The 18,109-nt window shown below is 44.8% G+C and overlaps 1 protein-coding gene across 8 annotated transcripts; it reads right to left on the reverse strand.

Moving 5' to 3' along the window:
* Positions 1 to 10,602: 10,602 nt before the first annotated feature.
* LOC109763974 (uncharacterized) lies at positions 10,603 to 16,537 on the reverse strand. 8 transcript variants are annotated; one of them, XM_020322848.4, is made up of 9 exons: positions 16,233 to 16,537; positions 14,645 to 14,715; positions 14,075 to 14,239; positions 13,846 to 13,951; positions 13,291 to 13,473; positions 12,621 to 12,786; positions 11,616 to 11,908; positions 11,108 to 11,215; positions 10,603 to 10,981 (listed from the first exon to the last, which is right to left on the reverse strand). In XM_020322848.4, exons 2-9 carry the CDS (start codon positions 14,657 to 14,659, stop codon positions 10,926 to 10,928), a joined length of 1,092 nt encoding a protein of 363 aa, XP_020178437.1. In that variant the 5' UTR covers positions 14,660 to 14,715; positions 16,233 to 16,537; the 3' UTR covers positions 10,603 to 10,925. The 8 variants fall into 8 exon arrangements, with proteins under 8 accessions (XP_020178437.1, XP_045090639.1, XP_073366212.1 ...); XM_045234704.2 differs by having other exon boundaries at positions 11,126 to 11,215; positions 16,233 to 16,492; XM_073510111.1 differs by having other exon boundaries at positions 14,075 to 14,276; positions 16,233 to 16,448.
* Positions 16,538 to 18,109: the final 1,572 nt, after the last annotated feature.

The raw sequence follows: 18,109 nt of genomic DNA on the forward strand, positions 1-18,109 counted from the left end.
ATGAAGTCTCTTTTATCATATCTTTTATTCTTAGGTTATGGGTTATCAAGATCAACAGGTGGTTCTATCTCAACATCATTGTCTGGTTCTTTATTATTTGGTTGAGCATCTTCATGAACATTGTCATTATCAGAAGGTGAGTGTTCATTACCAGACTGAGTTTCAGCATCAGAGATAGAAGTTTCATTATCACTAGCACAAATGCCCGTGCGTTGCAACGGGAGTGTAGAAAAAATATAACGCTGCAAAAAGGTTTTTATGAAACGACGGGTGAGAAAATAGGTGGAAGACAAAGCTTTGAAGGCTCGCTGCTCTAAACTTGTAAGGATGATGCTAACTAAGTGACAACATTTTTACTTGGGGACGGCATTCCAATGACCTCATCAAGGTGATGCAAGAGCTGGCAACATCTGGTTCGCGTCCACATATGTCACAGATCTTGGTCTATGGCCAACAAAACAATCAGATGAGGGACAATGTCTAAATTATTGACGGTATCTAGATTAGTACATTGGTGTGAATAATTTAAATTTTCTCACCGAGCGTGACATAGATTTGCGGTGATGAGTATATTTTGAATGACGAGCACGTGCATGATTTCCACAGCTCCAATTAGCGGTTCGTAAAGAAAAATCAATCAGGAATTGGGGCCAATGTGTGGGTAGGGAAAAACTCCTTTGATCTTTTTCTTGAACATAGTACAGACGCATGCGCTCATATATACATGCATACACTCATCCCTATAAATACACACACATCCTACCTCGATGAGCACCTCCGAGAGACCAAGCCGACATATCATCTTAAGATTGACGAAATCACCAAAGGCACCTCTTAGTCGACGGGAACGTCTCCTACCACTGAACGCGGATCGCGGGATATCCTGAAATAAATTCATGAATAAATGTGAGCACCAGGACTTCAACCCTAGTGTGCTGGGGATACCACTGTCCACCTAATCATCTAACCACATGTTGTTTCGCAAACCTCTGTTGATCTTGGCCACCGCACAATAGACTTATCACTGAACCACGCCAACGCAAAAGAATATTTATAACTTTTAAAACTAATCTAGTCAAGCTGGACTTAAGGGCCGCCCTACAAGAGCTACACCATGCACCTATTCCATACACCGTCCCTCATAATCCAACTCGCTCTTAATTTATTTTCTTCAAAATGCATGAACCTTCTTTTTTAAAACATACGACCATTTTCTTGAATCACATAACCTTTTTAAAATTACAAACATTTTTAACGTGCAAACACTTTTAGAATTACATGAACACATTTTTAGAAAGGGTATTTAAAACAATGTGAATAGTTTTCAATGCATAAACTCTTTTTTGAAAAGATACAAACATTTTAAAATGCAAGTGCACTTTTTGAAAAATCGCATATTTTTTCAAAAAGCACGAGCACATTTTAAATTACACGACCATTTTTTAAAGCATGCACACACTTTAAAAAATTATATAGGCAGATTTCACAAAAAAATACGAACCACTAATTCTGTAGCATGCACGTATAGAACTTGAATGCATGTACATATATGGATTCTGTATCCAAGAAATAAAATCTAGTGTACCTATTTTTAGCACAAAATAAAAAAATCTATCTGTACCTAATACTCAGAGAGATCATCGGTCGGTTTCTAAAAAAAAGCATATTCCAATGTCCGTGAAGGATCCAACCGCTCAACATGCGTGTACGCTAGTGCTAGCTAACACGTCAGCTGATAGCTAGAAGAAATCAGCCACTTAACAGCCAAAATAATAAAGAAATTGTTATCTCCTGCCGGCTGCGCCCATCGCAGCGCCCCCGTTCTGCATCCCCACCACCGGCAGCAACTTCGCCGGAGCACCACCTCACGCTCTCTCCTCCTTTCCCTTTTCCTCCTTCTGTTTCACATCTCTGTCTGAGACTCCCCACATGAACCGGCCATGGCTGCCCCCAAGTGGACGCTAACCGATCGCCGCAGGCTATTACGATTGCTCGCGCCACCAGATCCACGGCATGTGCCGTCCCCATGCCTAGATCCGGTGGAGTTCGCCGACATCCCGTCCCTGCACGTCAAGTCGCTCTGCACCATGGCCCCGCCGCCAGGAGCCCGGCACCCCTGCTTCACCACCGCCAATGGTGGCCACATCTGGTCCCTGCACATCAACCCGCTCCGCGCCATGGCCCCGTTGCCGGGAGCCCGACACCCCTGCTTCACCGCCGCCAATGGCCACATCCGCTTCCACCGCTCCCAGCGGCTGCTCCTTGTCGTCGGTGTTGCCCACTCACCAGCGGCATATCTTCTGTTTTCTCGTTTATCATCCATCCATCCATCTTCCTTCTTTTGATATTTCAAATCAGGATCATCTGTGTCCTCAATTTCAATTTCTTTGCCCATCTTTCCTATTGATCCAGTCGGTTCATTGATTTCAACTCGCAGCAGTATTTAAATTGGTTTACTTGAATGTAGGGGAGCAAGGTGGGATTATATAGTAGATAGATGTCATAGCTTCTGTTGGGAAGCCCCCTTCTGCCTACGCGTGGTCTATTATTTGCTAGAAGATTCGTTGGATGGGTTGAGGCCCAGGCTAGCCGGTTGAGGCATACTGGGCTTCGTTGGGACAGCGAGGGATGATTTTTTTCTCAAACGACGTACGAAAACTTCCACAAGGACGTGCGGACCCTAAATTAGTACCACCTCGTTTAAATTACGATTTTGTCTATACAAGTCGTAAAAGCCTATTATGACATGAGAAGAAAGCGTATTGTGACAGTGAACCCACGGAGTCAATCCGTGCTTTATTATTAGGGAAAGATTATCAGGAGGTTTTTCTATTTCAAGTTCACTAGAAGCATGCAAAGTCCTATCATTTTTCTTCTTCTTTTTCTTTCTAGAAGGACTAGGTGCATCAGTGTTAACTCTTTGTGAATCTTGTTCAATTCTTTTTGGGTGTCCCTCAGGATAAAGTGGTTCCTGAGTCATTTTACCTCCTCTAGTTGCAACTCTAACAGCAGAGTCATGTATATTGTTATTCATTTCATCAAGCAATTCTATTTGAGATTTAGCAACTTGTTCTAACTGAGTTTGAACCATAGAAGCATGCTTTCCAACACCTCTAACATCATTTGAGATTCTAAATAATAAGTCACTCAAGCGAGCAATCATATCAGAATTGGATTTCAATTGTTTCATAACATTTGCATTGAAATGATCTTGTTTTCTAATGTAGTTTCAAACTCATAAAGGCATTGGCTAGGGTGCATATTGTGAGGATTGTCATTATCATTGAACTTCATTAGAGATTTTACCTCTACCACCTTAGGTGGTGGTGGTGTATTAAGCCCATGTATTTCTTCAATGGGAGGTAAATTTTTGACATCCTCAGCTTTAATACATTTTTCCTTCATAGATTTCTTTGCCTCTTGCATATCTTCAAGACTGAGGTATAATACACCCCTCTTCTTCGGAGTGGGTTTAACCGGTTGTTTAGGAAGAGTCCAATCATCATAATTTTTAATATATTATTCAATAATTCTTCAGCTTGCTCAACAGTTCGTTCCTTGAAAACACAACCAGCACAACTATCTAGGAAATCCCTAGAAGCATCGGTTAGTCCATTATAGAAGATATCAAGTATTTCATTTTTCTTAAGAGGATGATCAGGCAAAGCATTAAGTAACTGGAAAAGCCTCCCCCAAGCTTGTGGGAGACTCTCTTCTTTAATTTGAACAAAGTTAAATATTTCCTGTAAGGCAGCTTGTTTCTTATGAGCGGGGAAATATTTTTCAGAGAAGTAATAAATCATATCCTGAGGACTACGCACACAACCAGGAGTAAGAGTATTGTACCAAGCTTTAGCATCACCCTTTAATGAGAACGGAAATAATTTGAGAATAAAGTAATAGCGAGTCTTCTCATCATGAGTAAAAAGGGTGGCTATGTCATTCAACTTAGTAAGATGCGCCACAACAGTTTCAGTTTCATAACCATGGAAAGGATCAGATTCAACCAAAGTAATTAACTCTGGGTCGATAGAAAATTCATAATCCTTATCATCAATAGAGATTGGTGAAGTAGCAAACTTAGGATCATATTTCATTCTAGCATTCAGAGATTTCTCTTTATACTTGCATAATAATTTCTCTAGATCATCTCTATCCCTACAAACAAGAATATCTCTAGTTGTCTCCTTATTCATAACATAACCTTCGTACCTTAGGCAATTCGTATCTAGGAAGGCTAGTTCTAGCAGGTGTTTCAGGAGTTTCAGTTTCAAGCTCATCATCAGATTCAACAACACCATGTTGTATTACTCTAGCAATTTGTTCATCAAGAAAACTCACCAAGTGGCAAATCATCATTATCAAGCAAGGTACTAGCATCATCATAAGTATCATTCATAGCAGAAGTAGCATCATCAATAACTTGCGACATATCAGGATTAATAGCATGTGGTGGTGTTGCAAGTTTACTTATAACTGAAGGTGAATCTAAAGCAGAACTAGACGGCAGTTCCTTACCTCCCCTCGTCTTAGAGGGATAAATCTTAGTCTTAGCATCCTTCAGATTCTTCATAGTGATAAATTGATAATAATCCGAAGTGACTCAACAAATATAGCTATGCTCCCCGGCAACGGCGCCAGAAAAAGGTCTTGATAACCCACAAGTATAGGGGATGGCAACAGATTTCGAGGGTAGAGTATTCAACCCAAATTTATAGATTCGACACAAGGGGGGCCAAAGAATATTTAAAGGTATTAGCAGTTGAGTTGTCAATTCAACCACACCTGGAGATTAATTATCTGCAGCAAAGTGATCGGTAGCAAAGTAGTATGATAGTTTTGATAATAGTAGCAGCAACAACGGTAACAGTAACGGTAACGGTAACAGTGATAGTAGTAGTTTTGTAGCAAGTGCAATAGTGATGATAGCAGTAGTAACTTAGCAAGAACAATATAAGATCAATTCGTAGGCATTGGATCGGTGACTTGTTGGATGATATTCATCATGAGACAGTTATAACATAGGGCGATACGGCACTAGCTCCTGTTCATCAACATAATGTAGGCATGTATTCCGTAAATAGTCATACGTGCTTATGGAAAGAACTTGCATGACATCTTTTGTCCTACCCTCCCATGGCAGCGGGGTCCTATTAGAAACTAAGGGATATTAAGGCCTCCTTTTAATAGAGAACCGAAACAAAGCATTAACACACGGTGAATACATGAACTCCTCAAACTACGATCATCACCGGGAGTGGTCCCGACTATTGTCACTCCGGGGTTGTCGGATCATAACACGTAGTAGGTAACTATAACTTGCAAGATCGGATCTAGAACATGGATATAATGATGATAACATAAACGGTTCAGATCTGAAATCATGGCACCCGGGCCCAAAGTGATAAGCATTAAGCATGGCAAAGTCATAGCAACATCAATCTTAGAACTAGTGGATACTAGGGATCAGACCCTAACAAAACTAACTCGATTACATGATGAATCTCATCCAACTCCTCACCGACCAGCGAGCCTATGAAGGAATTACTCACTCCCGGTGGGGAGCATCATGGAATTGGCGATGGTGAAGGGTTGGTGATGAGGAAGAACGAAGATCCCCCTCTCCGGAGCCCCAAACGGACTCCAGATCTGGCCTCCGATGAAGAACAGGGGGTGACGGCGGCTCCATTTCGTGGATCATGATAATTCTTTCTCCCTGATTTTTTTCTGAAAAAATAGGATTTTATAGCGTTAGTTTCAGGGTCTGCGGGGCCACCAGGTGGGGACAACCCACCTGGGCGCGCCAGGAGGGGGGGCCTGGTGGGTTGTGCCCACCCAGGTGCCCCCCTCCGGTGGATCTTGGCTCCAAAAATTATTATTTATTATATAAAAATCCTCGCAAAGTTCGGTTCCATTCCGAGAACTTTTATTTCTGCATAAAAACAACACCATGGTAGTTCTGCTGAAAACAGCGTCAGTCCGGGGTTAGTTTCATTCAGATCATGCAAATTATAGTCCAAAACAAGATAAAAGCGTTAGGAAAAGTAGATACGTTGGAGGCGTATCAGGCGTCCTTCTTCAAGATGAAGTAGTCATCATAGGACCGAACGCCATGGTACAAACGATCGAAGACAGTCTTGCGCGTCCGAAAACGCCGACGAAAATGGTCAGCGAAGAGGCATCTGGGGCAAAGTTGTCGGCCATCAGTGTCAAATGGCCGCATGCCCTGTTGCAGTTGAGCACTCTATGAGCCTTGATCGAGCCCTTAAAATTGAGAACATGCTCCTCTACATGCTCCGCGTCTTCAAGGACTGCCTACATCATCACCGTCTCATCCGAGTACTCCTCCTTGTCGGACGAGCCATCGGACGACTCAAGATAGTGCTCGTATATACTCCAAATCGGAATCCATTGCTAGAAAGAAGGGAAAACTGTTTTTAGCTCCGGCAATTCATCAAACAGTTGTCGGGCATGGTGAGTATACCAGTAGCGGATGGTACCTGCTGGGGCGGTCGGACGATAGGGGTGGAACGGCGACGGAGGAGAAGCGTGGTGGAGCCCGGCTGGAACGCTAGAGGTGACAGAGACGTAGAGTTCCGGCAGGGGTGTGGCGTGGCGGCCGGGGTGGTGAAGCGGCGGCGAAGACAAGAGAGAAAGAAGGACGGAGAGAAAATGGGGAGGATGAAGGTGCGGGGTTCGGGAATGGTTTTGGGTTTGCCGGGGGTGTCGGAGTTCTATGTGTCTGGTGTCCAGACTCCCTCAAAGCTCTTCCACGTTTGTCTTCGGTTTGCGGGAGAAAGTACATCCGGACCACGCCGCGGACCGATATAGGTCCGCGTTGGATGGCTTACGCGGTCCAGACGGATGTGGGCGGTTTGCGGGTTTGCCTTGGAGATTGCTTTAGCACGACGACTTACCGACTGTCTACTATAACAAGTTTTTCCCTGCTTCGGAGAGGAAGGGGTGATGAAGACGGGCTCCTTCGGCTCGCTTCAGTGCTTGCGGTCGTCGCTATGTGGTCTACAGATCTGGATGTAATTTTTATTATTTTTTATGTTTGTTATACTGCAAATGATTGAAAATGAATTGATTCGAAGTTTTCTCGTACAACTTCATCTCCGGAACCGACAAGAGCTGCTGCCCGAGGATTTTGGTTGATCAAGTGACAAAGTGAAAGCTAAGAGAGTATGCATGGGAGTCCCGCCCACATCCGGCATAACTCTGTGCTTGTTCTTGGCAGATAAACCTCTCTCTTGACGGGCACATGGGTATAGCACCATGCTCTCTATCATCATCTGCGCGGTCTCCAAGAACCGCCAACTACCTGAACATAATCTATCTGCAGCGCCAGATAAACAATGCTCGACATCCAAACATGAGTGCACCCGGAGTACTGGTATCCACATAAATAATTCTCGATATCCAAATATGAGTGTACCCGGAGTACTGGTATCCAGATAAAAAATGCTCGATATCCAAGCTTTGAATCAGCACCGGCCGGTATCCCTTCATTTCTTCTGCAATCAAGCCTTTTTCTCTCCTGAAACGAGTGCACAGATTTCGTAGCACAAAAGTCACGAACAGCGCCGTCATATGCTCGGGTAATCGGCGCACTAGCTTACACTTGCAAGAGCCAAATCCGGTAGGGTGGGTTGACCATGCTGCAACTGACGCTGCCGAATCTTTTAAAATTCAGTTTCGACCGTTCTGAATTTTATACGGTTGCTTCATTCTCCGTGCAAGAATTTATCAGCATGTAGGAGTAGGACGACGAACGCGTCCGCTCCTGGTGCTCGAATCATGCGTACGTGCGTGCGGTTAATGTGCAACCCGCCCCACGCTCGAGGTCGAGGCAGCAGAAGTCGATCGTTCACGCCAGAATTTCCGACGGCCGCGCCCGGCTGACAGGGCCCCGGTAGCTCGCGCGAGAGGAAGCACGTCAGGTTAAAAGTCTCGCGGAGTATTTACTTGTTTTTTACTCCATGGGAACATCGGTCGCAATCGATCTGTCTACTTCCCTTGCGTGCTCTGCGAAGTAAAGAAACAAGCACTTGCTGGTTTTAGAACGGGTGCATGCGTGTGGCTTGGGCAGCCGATCATAACGGCAAGCAGTTGAGGCAACATTGCCAGCACTAGGAAACATCTTGATCAAGTTCAGAGGAGGCAAGTCCAGTGCGGTGCATATGTCCAATGCTGGAAGTCCAGGCTGTAGCTGGCTAAGCTATCCAGTCCCAGTTCCAGTATGAACATTCATCCCAAAGCCAATCTTCCTTGGCCCGATCTGTCACTTGATTCTTCCGTTCCACGCGTGATGCAGGAAAGTGCAGAAAATAGACGGTCCTTTTCTAGGATGCCGTGCCGGGCGTCGTCGAGGAAACCGTTGCACCCGCCTGCCTTGTTGTGAATCGCGTCTGCCATGTGATGTACTGTGTGGAATTGTTTAGTTGGTTCCGGGTGCGGCGCCCGGAAGCACGCAGGCTTGGTTCCCGGCGCAGCCTTAAAAAACTGTCTCCCTCCCTTGGAGTTGGATCAACCCGCAGTCACACACGGCAAGAGTCACAAGGTTGGACAATGGACGGAGGAGCTGGCCTTCTTTTTCGTGTCGTGTGTGTCGAACTGTCACTGCATGCACACGTAGGAATACTTGCAAGTGGCACGACTCGAAGCATGGGTACGCCGTCACGCCCCCTAATCTATGCTTGGAGCGCTGCGGCCATTTTGGGGTTCACACGTCGGATCCAACCTAACCTTGACCCTATATTTGACCGGGGTTCGAGCCCTGTGCCACTGATCACGCACGCGGACTCCCAGTCAACAGCCCGATTCACGTGTACTCTAGCGCCTGTGTTTCGTGTACATAAACAGAGAGAGAGAGAGAGAGAGGACTCTGCTGAATAGCATGCATCGTCGTCCTCGTCGCCTGGCTCGTGGAATGAAACAAGGGAGTCTTTTGACAAGGAGGTTGATCGCCCCATGCCCAAGCAGGTTAAATGGCGATGTTGGTCAATGGTGGAGGGCCTAGACTTGTGTTGGCTGTCGTTTCTTCTTGTTAGTTTCCGTTCCGTAGATGTTCTGGGGGCGTGGTCGTGCCTAGTTCCTGCACTGAAAGCTGCTCGTCTACTTCATCTTTTTCTTTTTCTTTTTCTTTTTTCACAATGGAGGCATAAGATTTGCCTCATCCATTAAATAAGAAGTAGGAGCTTTACAAGTGACCGAACGTACACGACTTCATCTTTTTCTTGAATCAGTTCGAAGACATAAACAGAGAGACAGGCACAGATCATGTTCGTTGAGACACGCCATGGCCATGTCACGTCAATGCTGACTGGGAATAATTAAGCATGTGCAGCCGAGATCGGGCAGGTCGACGTGGCATTCTCTACGGACCACGGCAGGACGAGTTTTCTAGTTGACTGTTGACTTGTCCCCAGACCAAAGCGACAAGTGCCGCCCCCGGGAACTTGGGAGTAAAGAGGGGGTGCAGTGCAGAGCACCATGACGTGCCATGGCGTGCACGATTTTCTTCACCCCGAGCTCTTCCAAGGAGACAGGGTAGCTACGCAAGGCACGCACTGAATCACCGGGTCAGAAGTGTGAAGAGATGATGAACCTAATCCCCAGTTCCACGATGCCGTGTCTGTCCATGGCCCGCGACCGCTCTCCGTCCCGGGCTGTGCAGTTTGATGAATTATGAATGGGCTTAGACCCACATAAGGCAATGATCCCTGGTTAACCTCTAAGGCCCATGAATGTGCACGGTAAGTGGCGGGAAGTTTAGTACCATACTACTGTAGGAAGAGTGAAACATTTTTATAAGGGCTGCTCTACCACTTGCTATTGGGAGTTTGGGAATAGGAATTATACACGCGCGTTCCTCCTCCGCCGCCCGCCTCACCTCGCGCGCGCGCCGCGTGTTGCGGGGGAATGAGCCAAGCCGAAGCTTATTTTTTGCCGGTCAGGAATGGTTAATTAGTCATGAGCCTGAGCCAGTGGAGTGACTCGACGCGACTACTTCCGATCCGTCCCCGCCTTCATCCGCCTCTCACATGCTTAGATATCGGTATAAGATGTATACCGTATTTGCCATGTTTACTGTTTACTCGGGGATTAGATTACTCGCGACGGGCCTTGGCGTCAGGTTTGGTGCTGCATGCTTGCCTCAGCTCCCTCACTGAGACTGACTGAACCTCGCTGTCGAGGCGCCAAACTGCTTGTAACCGCCCAGATTTCTGCTTCCCAAGCCAACACCGGAAACGATTCAGTTCGGTGGTGATGCTAGCATATGCTGGAGCCTTTGGAAACAAAGGAACGCTCGGGTCTCCGGAAATCTGCACCAGCACTTCTCTCAAGCTTCTTAGACCGATCGCTATCTCTGTCGAGGAGACTCAGCGGTACGTTCCAGTGTGTGTTATCTGGAACCCTTTGCTCAACACACGTCGTGCGTGGCCTGAGAAAAGCCTCTAGTGAACTCTTTAATTTGATGCATTCTCGAACACATACATGGCACGCCATCGGCGTACTCTCAGAGAGAAAGAAAAAATAGAAACAGGCCCGTACAGGAGACCTTGAATTGGCTGTACATGCAACCTGGAAGACACGAAATGGCGCAATACCAGATGAACTGTCCACTTGTTCAGCAATTACAAAGGGTTTGATTTGTTCCTGAGGTTCGACACAATTTTTTTTTCTAAACTTTTCAGACTTGTAGACAGCAACTTTATCCGGTGAAGGCTGCCTGAGGCTGATTATTCCGAAGAACTAGCATTGGTCACTACAAAATTCCTTAGTGACGCGCAATTACCGCACCTCTGGGCGAACACCCAGTCTGATATTGCGCCGGTATGCACGGGCTGCGAGATTACACTACATGAGATGACACTCTAGCCAGGACTAAATCTCAATGGGACTATTCTGAGTCTGTTCTTCTATGGCTTCTCTTCGTCCGATTGAGACCCGTTGATGGCGTCCGCAAAGTACTCAACTGGAGATAATACCACATACCACAAATGAGTAAGCCGGTCTCAAACTAAATCATCAAGTCAGGTATATATATGATGATTAATTCGCAATTCATAGCCGAGATAAATTACAGCACAAGCAAAATTACCTATGTCATCATGGTTACCTATGTCATCATGGTCTGGGGAATCAAGTAAGAGATCCGAGTCTGAGGGCAGGAAAGGGGTACCCGCATAATTCTCAAGAGCCTCCAAGTCTGAACATGAACATGGAATACCAACAGTGTGATCAAAATTTTAGAATGACAGGCAAGTAGGACGCAGAAAATAAATCTGGCAGTACAGATATTGTATTACTTGACAGCAATCAGCCCACAGAACTAGCTAACAAATGTAGGCTATGTTCACCTTTTCATGCTGAGTACTCCCTCCGTTCCTAAATATAAGTTTTTCTAGAGATTCCAATGCAGACTACATACGGAGCAAAATGAGTGAATCTACCTTCTAAAATATGTCTATATACATTCGTATTGGAATCTCTAAAAAGACTTATATTTAGGAACGGAGGGAGTAGATCATAGTTTACTGTTTCCAAAGAGCTGCTTATCAAAAGAAATACTATCAATTAAAGTCATGCTACCAAAGCCAGAAGATTACCTCCTAAACTTGTCAAATCTGCTGTAAGATCAGAGAGGCTGAAATTCCAGAGCTGCCCCAAGGATCGGATGGATTCCCTTGACGACCCATCTGCCCCTAATTGCAGAGGTCCTGTGTTCCCTATCTCAGATCCAAATGCTGAATCCAGGACTGATGTATCCATGGCCATCCCTGGTATCTCAGATGGAGTGAAAGGAGCATGGCTTGATGCTGCTGATGAGGGACTCACAGCCATATCAGATGACATAGCACCAGCATGTGCAACTTCAGGTGCACCGTTGTCCACAACCATGCTTCAGGCAACATCAGAAAAATATAATATTAGCCATGAACATGAATAGCAAGAGCAAAAGACTTTCTGCAAGACAATAAGTCAGAAGGCTGCAACCTGCAATACTAATTCCTATATTTGTATTTGTAGAAATAACAGCTTTCGGACATCGGTTAAAAAAATGAACAACGTTGCAGAAACATCAGATGACATCAGGTGATTTTTCTTGGTGCAAGTACCTTTCACTTTTTAGCGGAAAGATGATAAATAAGCATCATAATTAAAGTGGATAAATTAGTGAATAGCATGTTGTGACATTACTGAAGAATGAACAGGCGATTTTTCTGGTGCAAGTACCTTTCACTTTTTAGCGGAAAGATGATAAATAAGCATCATAATTAAAGTGGATAAATTAGTGAATAGCATGTTGTGACATTACTGAAGAATCGACCACTTGAGTAAGCATTTATTCCCTAGCAGTTTGACTAGTGCGGCACAAAGAACTGTATATGCCTTACCCCAGTATGTGTATATGCGGATATGCTCCAACTATATAGACAGAAGCAACACCCAAGATAAAATGTTTCAATGTTTTGATATGCATACAAAGATAAAATATGATTTGCCAGACAAAATATTCTCAAGAACATGATTAAACCAATAAATCCCACAATGCAAATATCAAGCATAAAGGGAGAAAAGAACATGGTTAAACCGATAAAGGTAATGCTTACTCATTTCCAGAGTTCATGCGCATTGGATGATAACCACCTGGTGCAGGGATCCCATTCACTACATGACCACTGGATAGACCACAAACCATCGGATCAATGTGAGGCTGGCCGGGAGCAGGCATCAGAGGTTGCTGAAGTACTGGATACCCCATCGGTAGATTGTTAACTGCACCAGATCTGGGCTTGAGTTCAATAGCAATGGTAATTGTATTATACATTTTTAAATGTCTAAACCAGTCAATGATTACAGCTAAAACCTGAAACTTAGCCAGATCATGCTAAAGCTGCACCATGAAACTCGGTACTAGTGCAGAAACAAAAACATCACTGTAAGATCTTTAATCCTATAATTATATCATTTAGAGTCTTTCCACACCAAGCCAACACTGATGCGGTAAATGAGGATAATATGGACCCAAGAAAGCAGAGAAAAAGTGTGGTTACTTATGATAAGATATTTTGATATAAGGTGTGGACTTGTAATTTTTTTCTCAGTAAAATTACAGGAAAGGGAAGGAAATTTCCTGATAGAAAATGTGCACATTTCCTTCTGAAGGCAAACTGTAGTAAACATAATAGCTATGTAGAGAAGATAGCATACTGGAAATCCCAAACTACAATGCACTTGTTTAGCCTCTTTTGAAGCTAGATGTGTTAAACAGGGCATTACCTGGCAAAGGATGCATTCCATTTTGCATGGGAGCCAGCGGAACATTCGGAGGTGCTGGATATTTCATCAAGTTATACTGGTGCTGCAATAAATGGTTGAACAAGACAATCTGTCTTTTCAATTTCAATCTTATATAGTAAGCCCGAAAGAATTCAGAGTTCTCTTCTTCAAGTTTCTGCCATACTGAAAATACAAAAAGTATAAACGAAAATGAGCAGAAAGACTTTAGAACTCCAATGGATGAATGTCTAGATGCTTGAAGTTCACATTTTGTGTTTGTCCTGAGCAATTACCATCCATGTAAGTATCGATGAATAGGCCAAACAGGTAAGTACAAGGCTACAACTTCATTTTATTGAGCAAATTTGTTCATCAATATGATGGGCAGGATTTGTGCATGCCTCTTGAGCAAGATGTAACTTTCATACTGTAAGAAATAGTACCATATTACTGATTGGAGCCCGAATTACAAGAAGCTAACACACAAATAAACTAGTATGTAGAAAAAAGAACTCGAAACAAGAATATCATCAGCAACTGAATTTGCAACATCACCTAAAGTAGTGAAGCCAGGTTCTATTCTAGCACGAGTAGAAAGTGTCCTAACAACCTCTCCTTTGGTCATGTACAGCTGCAGACAGCGCTCTATCAAATTTTGGACCTGCAACATGATGTCAAGTTTCATTAATTACAAGAGTGTGGAACCCCCACTGCAGAGGGATGTAATCTGGTAATAAATTAGCATCCAAGAAGCTAAAGAATACAGAACAGCTAAACGTCTTACAAGTTCAATGTCTTCACGGGAGACTTTTCTATTATCATTGTTAGCGACTGCCACAGAACCGGGATCTCCTGCAGGTGCATCAGTGGCCATTGTGTTTAGTTGGTTACTTTGCACTTCATTAGTACCCTGGGGTGACATCTGCAACTCTGTGGTGCTCTGAATATCCTGTAGGAAATGTCCATAAGTAACATAAATCAATCACCTGCTAAAAGAAAAAGAAAAACACTGAAAACAGTAACAGTCAATTATGAGTGGTAATAATAAGAAGAAAAGGATGTCTTGGCATTGAGGAACAATTCTCTCACAAATATTATGTGTTAACGTTTAATCCTATATTCACCACATTACTATAGAAGTATTTTGTTAGCAGTTACCAAGAAAAGCTGTAGCAAAACTCTGGTTCATGTGCAATTCATAATGTATAGTCATCTCACTCTCTAGTCTGGTGAATAAATATTCTATCCACTTTCACCATCTGGTTAGACCAACCAGAACTAATTTTACGCTCAAAGGTAAAGATAATTACGAACGGGATTTTCAGTGACAACTGATAATAGCAAGCAAATTCACCTGAGAATCCTTCATTGCAGCTTATCTGCTTATGACATAAGAAATAGCTAAATCCAGGATCAATGCTTATCCTGATAGGAAAATTATACCAATGGTTATGCTAGAATGCATTGAGAAATGTTGTCACGTTTAACAAGAATAGAAACTCGAAAATAAACATCAAACTATTGCAGTGCACCTTAAAATAGCCTTGCTGGAAACTGCCATATCAGCTTTCCAATTCATTTCATTCTAGACTAGGAGGCTAATGAGCTTCAAACTTTTGGTCAAATGATGCAAAAAAGGAAGAAAAAAAGTGCAGTGACATGATAGAGAGAACGAAGTATGAGGGTCCTTTTAAGGTATAAGAAAACACTATTCTACTGCAAGTATGGCATTGTGGCATTCATAAGATGAAACGATACTGGCACTTCAATCAAATTGATGATGACATCAATCGGGAAAGGTAGAAATTAGATGGTGCTTAAATAAGAACTTGTTGCAGGTTTCATCAAAAATGAATTTGCACAAGCATCTACAAAAATATTGCGTGCTTTCTTTGCTTTCTTTTGAAAGAATAAGGAAATGTGTAATGTAGGTTTTAAACTACTAAAAGGGCATCCCGGTGTACGTAGCTCCCGCTTGCGCAGGGTCCGGGGAAGTGTCCGTCCGGGGAAGTGTCCGACCACTTTGGGTCTATTGTGCGTAGCCTTTCCCTACATTTCTGCAAGAGGCTGTTTCCAGGACTCGAACCCGTGACCTCATGGTCACAAGGCAACAGCTTTACCGCTGCGCCGAGGCTCCCCTTCGTAGGTTTTAAATTACTGATAATATCAATTGTCGTTAAAAAAGAGGTTTGATATTACTTAATGGCATGGAACAGGAAGCAGTAGCATCCCCAAGAAGTGCCATTTCATACGCTGAAAGACATCACTGAACTTAACTTCTTAACTCTGGTGTACCAAACAGATATGAAAGTGCAATCTTATTGTCAGAAATTGAACAGGATTTGTGAGATTGGCCATCTAAGAATCTTGGAAGAAGAACAGCATGCCAAATACTAAATTGCTGACAATAGGTACTCACTTAACATCAGATTTAACATATCAGCCCAACTGTCTGAAACTGGAGCACTAGTTTTAAAAGCAAAGCAAAGAACTTGGAATGGTTGGGAAAACAAGAAAGTGAGTGTACGAAAATGAACATCCCCCAATCACTTGTCCCAATTCACTGATATACACTTGCAGTACGGCTCGGGTACAAAAGGAATCGTTCAGCAATCTTGATACCACGCAGGGGCGGACTCAACTCAACGTGCGGCATGGAAATTCAGGAAACACACAATCATTTGGGAAACCAGCTGCGCAGCTCCTGGGTAAATCCCGTAGGGGCTGCTCAGATCGACCTCGCGCGGTACAAATCGAGCCATGGGCGGACGGATTAGACTGATAGGGTACCAGTCAGCAAACAAATCGGCAACTAAAACTGAATGGAAAGAAAGAATGGTTCGGATTTTGGTTGCTAGTTGCCACGGCAAATAACGAGACGAACTGAGTGCTTACCGAGGAAAGAAGAAATCAATCCATCCGGCCAGGCTTAGGGCTCTTACCAAGGAAAGAAGAAATCAATCCGCGCCGGTCCAGTGCCGGCAACCAGTGAGGCTGGCTTTGCTGCGTCGCCGTGCTCTCGTCGCCGCCGGGAGACCAAATCGCGACGAAGGAGGGAGCACCGGCTGCTGGAAAATGGGGCTGAGAAGGGGGCGAATTTGGGGGGAGAAATCTGTGAGGAGAGAAGGCGACGGGAAGGAAGGATGAACGTTGGAAACGGGGCAAATCCACGATTTTGGTCGGTTTATATAGGAGACACCAGTATTACAAAGGTGTGCTATCGAATTGGCCAAGAGAAGGCCCCGCCGTCTGCCATCACACACAGTCTATGTTGAAAACCCTGACCTCTCAGTAAATTTTGGATTTAAACCCTAACCAAATTAATACTCCCTCTGTAACCAAATTAATACTCTCTCCGTAACCAAGATTTGGTTACAAAGGGAGTACTGTTTAGTGCGTGTATGCCTGTATTAGCTCGTTTGGTGTGGATTTAAGGCCTCCTTTGGTTTAGAGGAATCTTGTAGAATTTCATAGGATAGGATTTCTATAGGAAAAATTCCTTTAGAGCTCTTTGGTTTGTAGGAATGGAATCCTATTTCTATGGAGAAATTCTTCCTATCCTTCACATTTCATAGGAAAATAAACATTAGCCTAGACTCAATGGAAAAAATCCTATGATGTGAATCAAAGGGCATCTCCTTTCATATTCCTAGTCATAGGATTTGAGATACATGTCATCTCATTTCCTTGACTTTTCTATTCCTACGATTTTCCTACCCTATGAACCAAAGAAGGCCTAAAAAGGAAAACGTTTGAAGACGGCGGGGGCCGAAGCTTCGGCCGGTCGCCCGCTACCACGCGCTCTTGTTTCGCGAGCCCAATCTCGCCGGTGAGGTCGTCATCCACCGCACGGCCGGCGATTTCCCCACGTGCACGGCCACCTCTTATCTGCAACTCCGGCTATTCTCCCAGCGCACCATCTCCAGCTCCAGCAGTTTCCCCTACTCCGATGGACGAGCCGCATAACTGCAACGGCAAGGCACACCCAAGGCACGAGAAGCTGCGACGACGGGGGTGCACCTGACATGGGGATGGGAGGGAAGGGGACATCACCGGAGCCGCGAGCTACAACCGGCATCACAAATTGCTTCAACTGGCTTCCCATCCAGCTATAACCGGCGTCGTGTTTTGCTACATGCGACCGTGAAGATGCATCCCACAGAAGAGAAAAACTACAACCGGCAAATGAAAAAGCTACAACTCGTTGACCATTTTGCTGCAAGCGGCGAAGGTGAAGCTGCGGACGGCGACCTTGAGCATCGGGGCTGCGACGACGACAGTGGGGTGTGGAAGCTACAACCTCATGCGCCAGAGATGCAACCACCCGCGAAAAAGCTACAACCAATGCCCAATTTTGCTGCATCAGCGACGATGAATTTTTTGGCCGGTGAGGCAAACGACTACTACCGGTGACCAGGGAAGATGCATCCCGCAGAAGAATATGCTACAATTGGCAACAGAAAAGCTACGACTCACGGTCATATATGATGCAAGCGGTGATCCTGAAGCTGTGGCCGGCGACGCTACGAGCAGAAAAGCTGGAACCGTTGTTCGGAAAGCTGGACCCGATGATTTCTTTTGCTACCTCGCCAGAGAAAAAAACCGACGCCCGGGGTCCAAGAAAGGGTGCGGCGACGAGCGGCTGGGTGCTGCGACAAGCGGCGACGGCGAGGGAGAGGACGCGGGGGCTTCCGCGTCTCGCCGGAGCACACGCACGCGGTGGCCGGGGCAGGGACATGTCGCGCCGGCGGATCTAAACCAAGAAGCGGGGGGGGAGGATGATGACATGGGAGGAGGGGGATCGAACGGCTCCTGCATG

Source organism: Aegilops tauschii, chromosome 3 (assembly GCF_002575655.3).
Source record: "Aegilops tauschii subsp. strangulata cultivar AL8/78 chromosome 3, Aet v6.0, whole genome shotgun sequence".
NCBI classification, from domain to species: Eukaryota; Viridiplantae; Streptophyta; class Magnoliopsida; order Poales; family Poaceae; genus Aegilops; species Aegilops tauschii.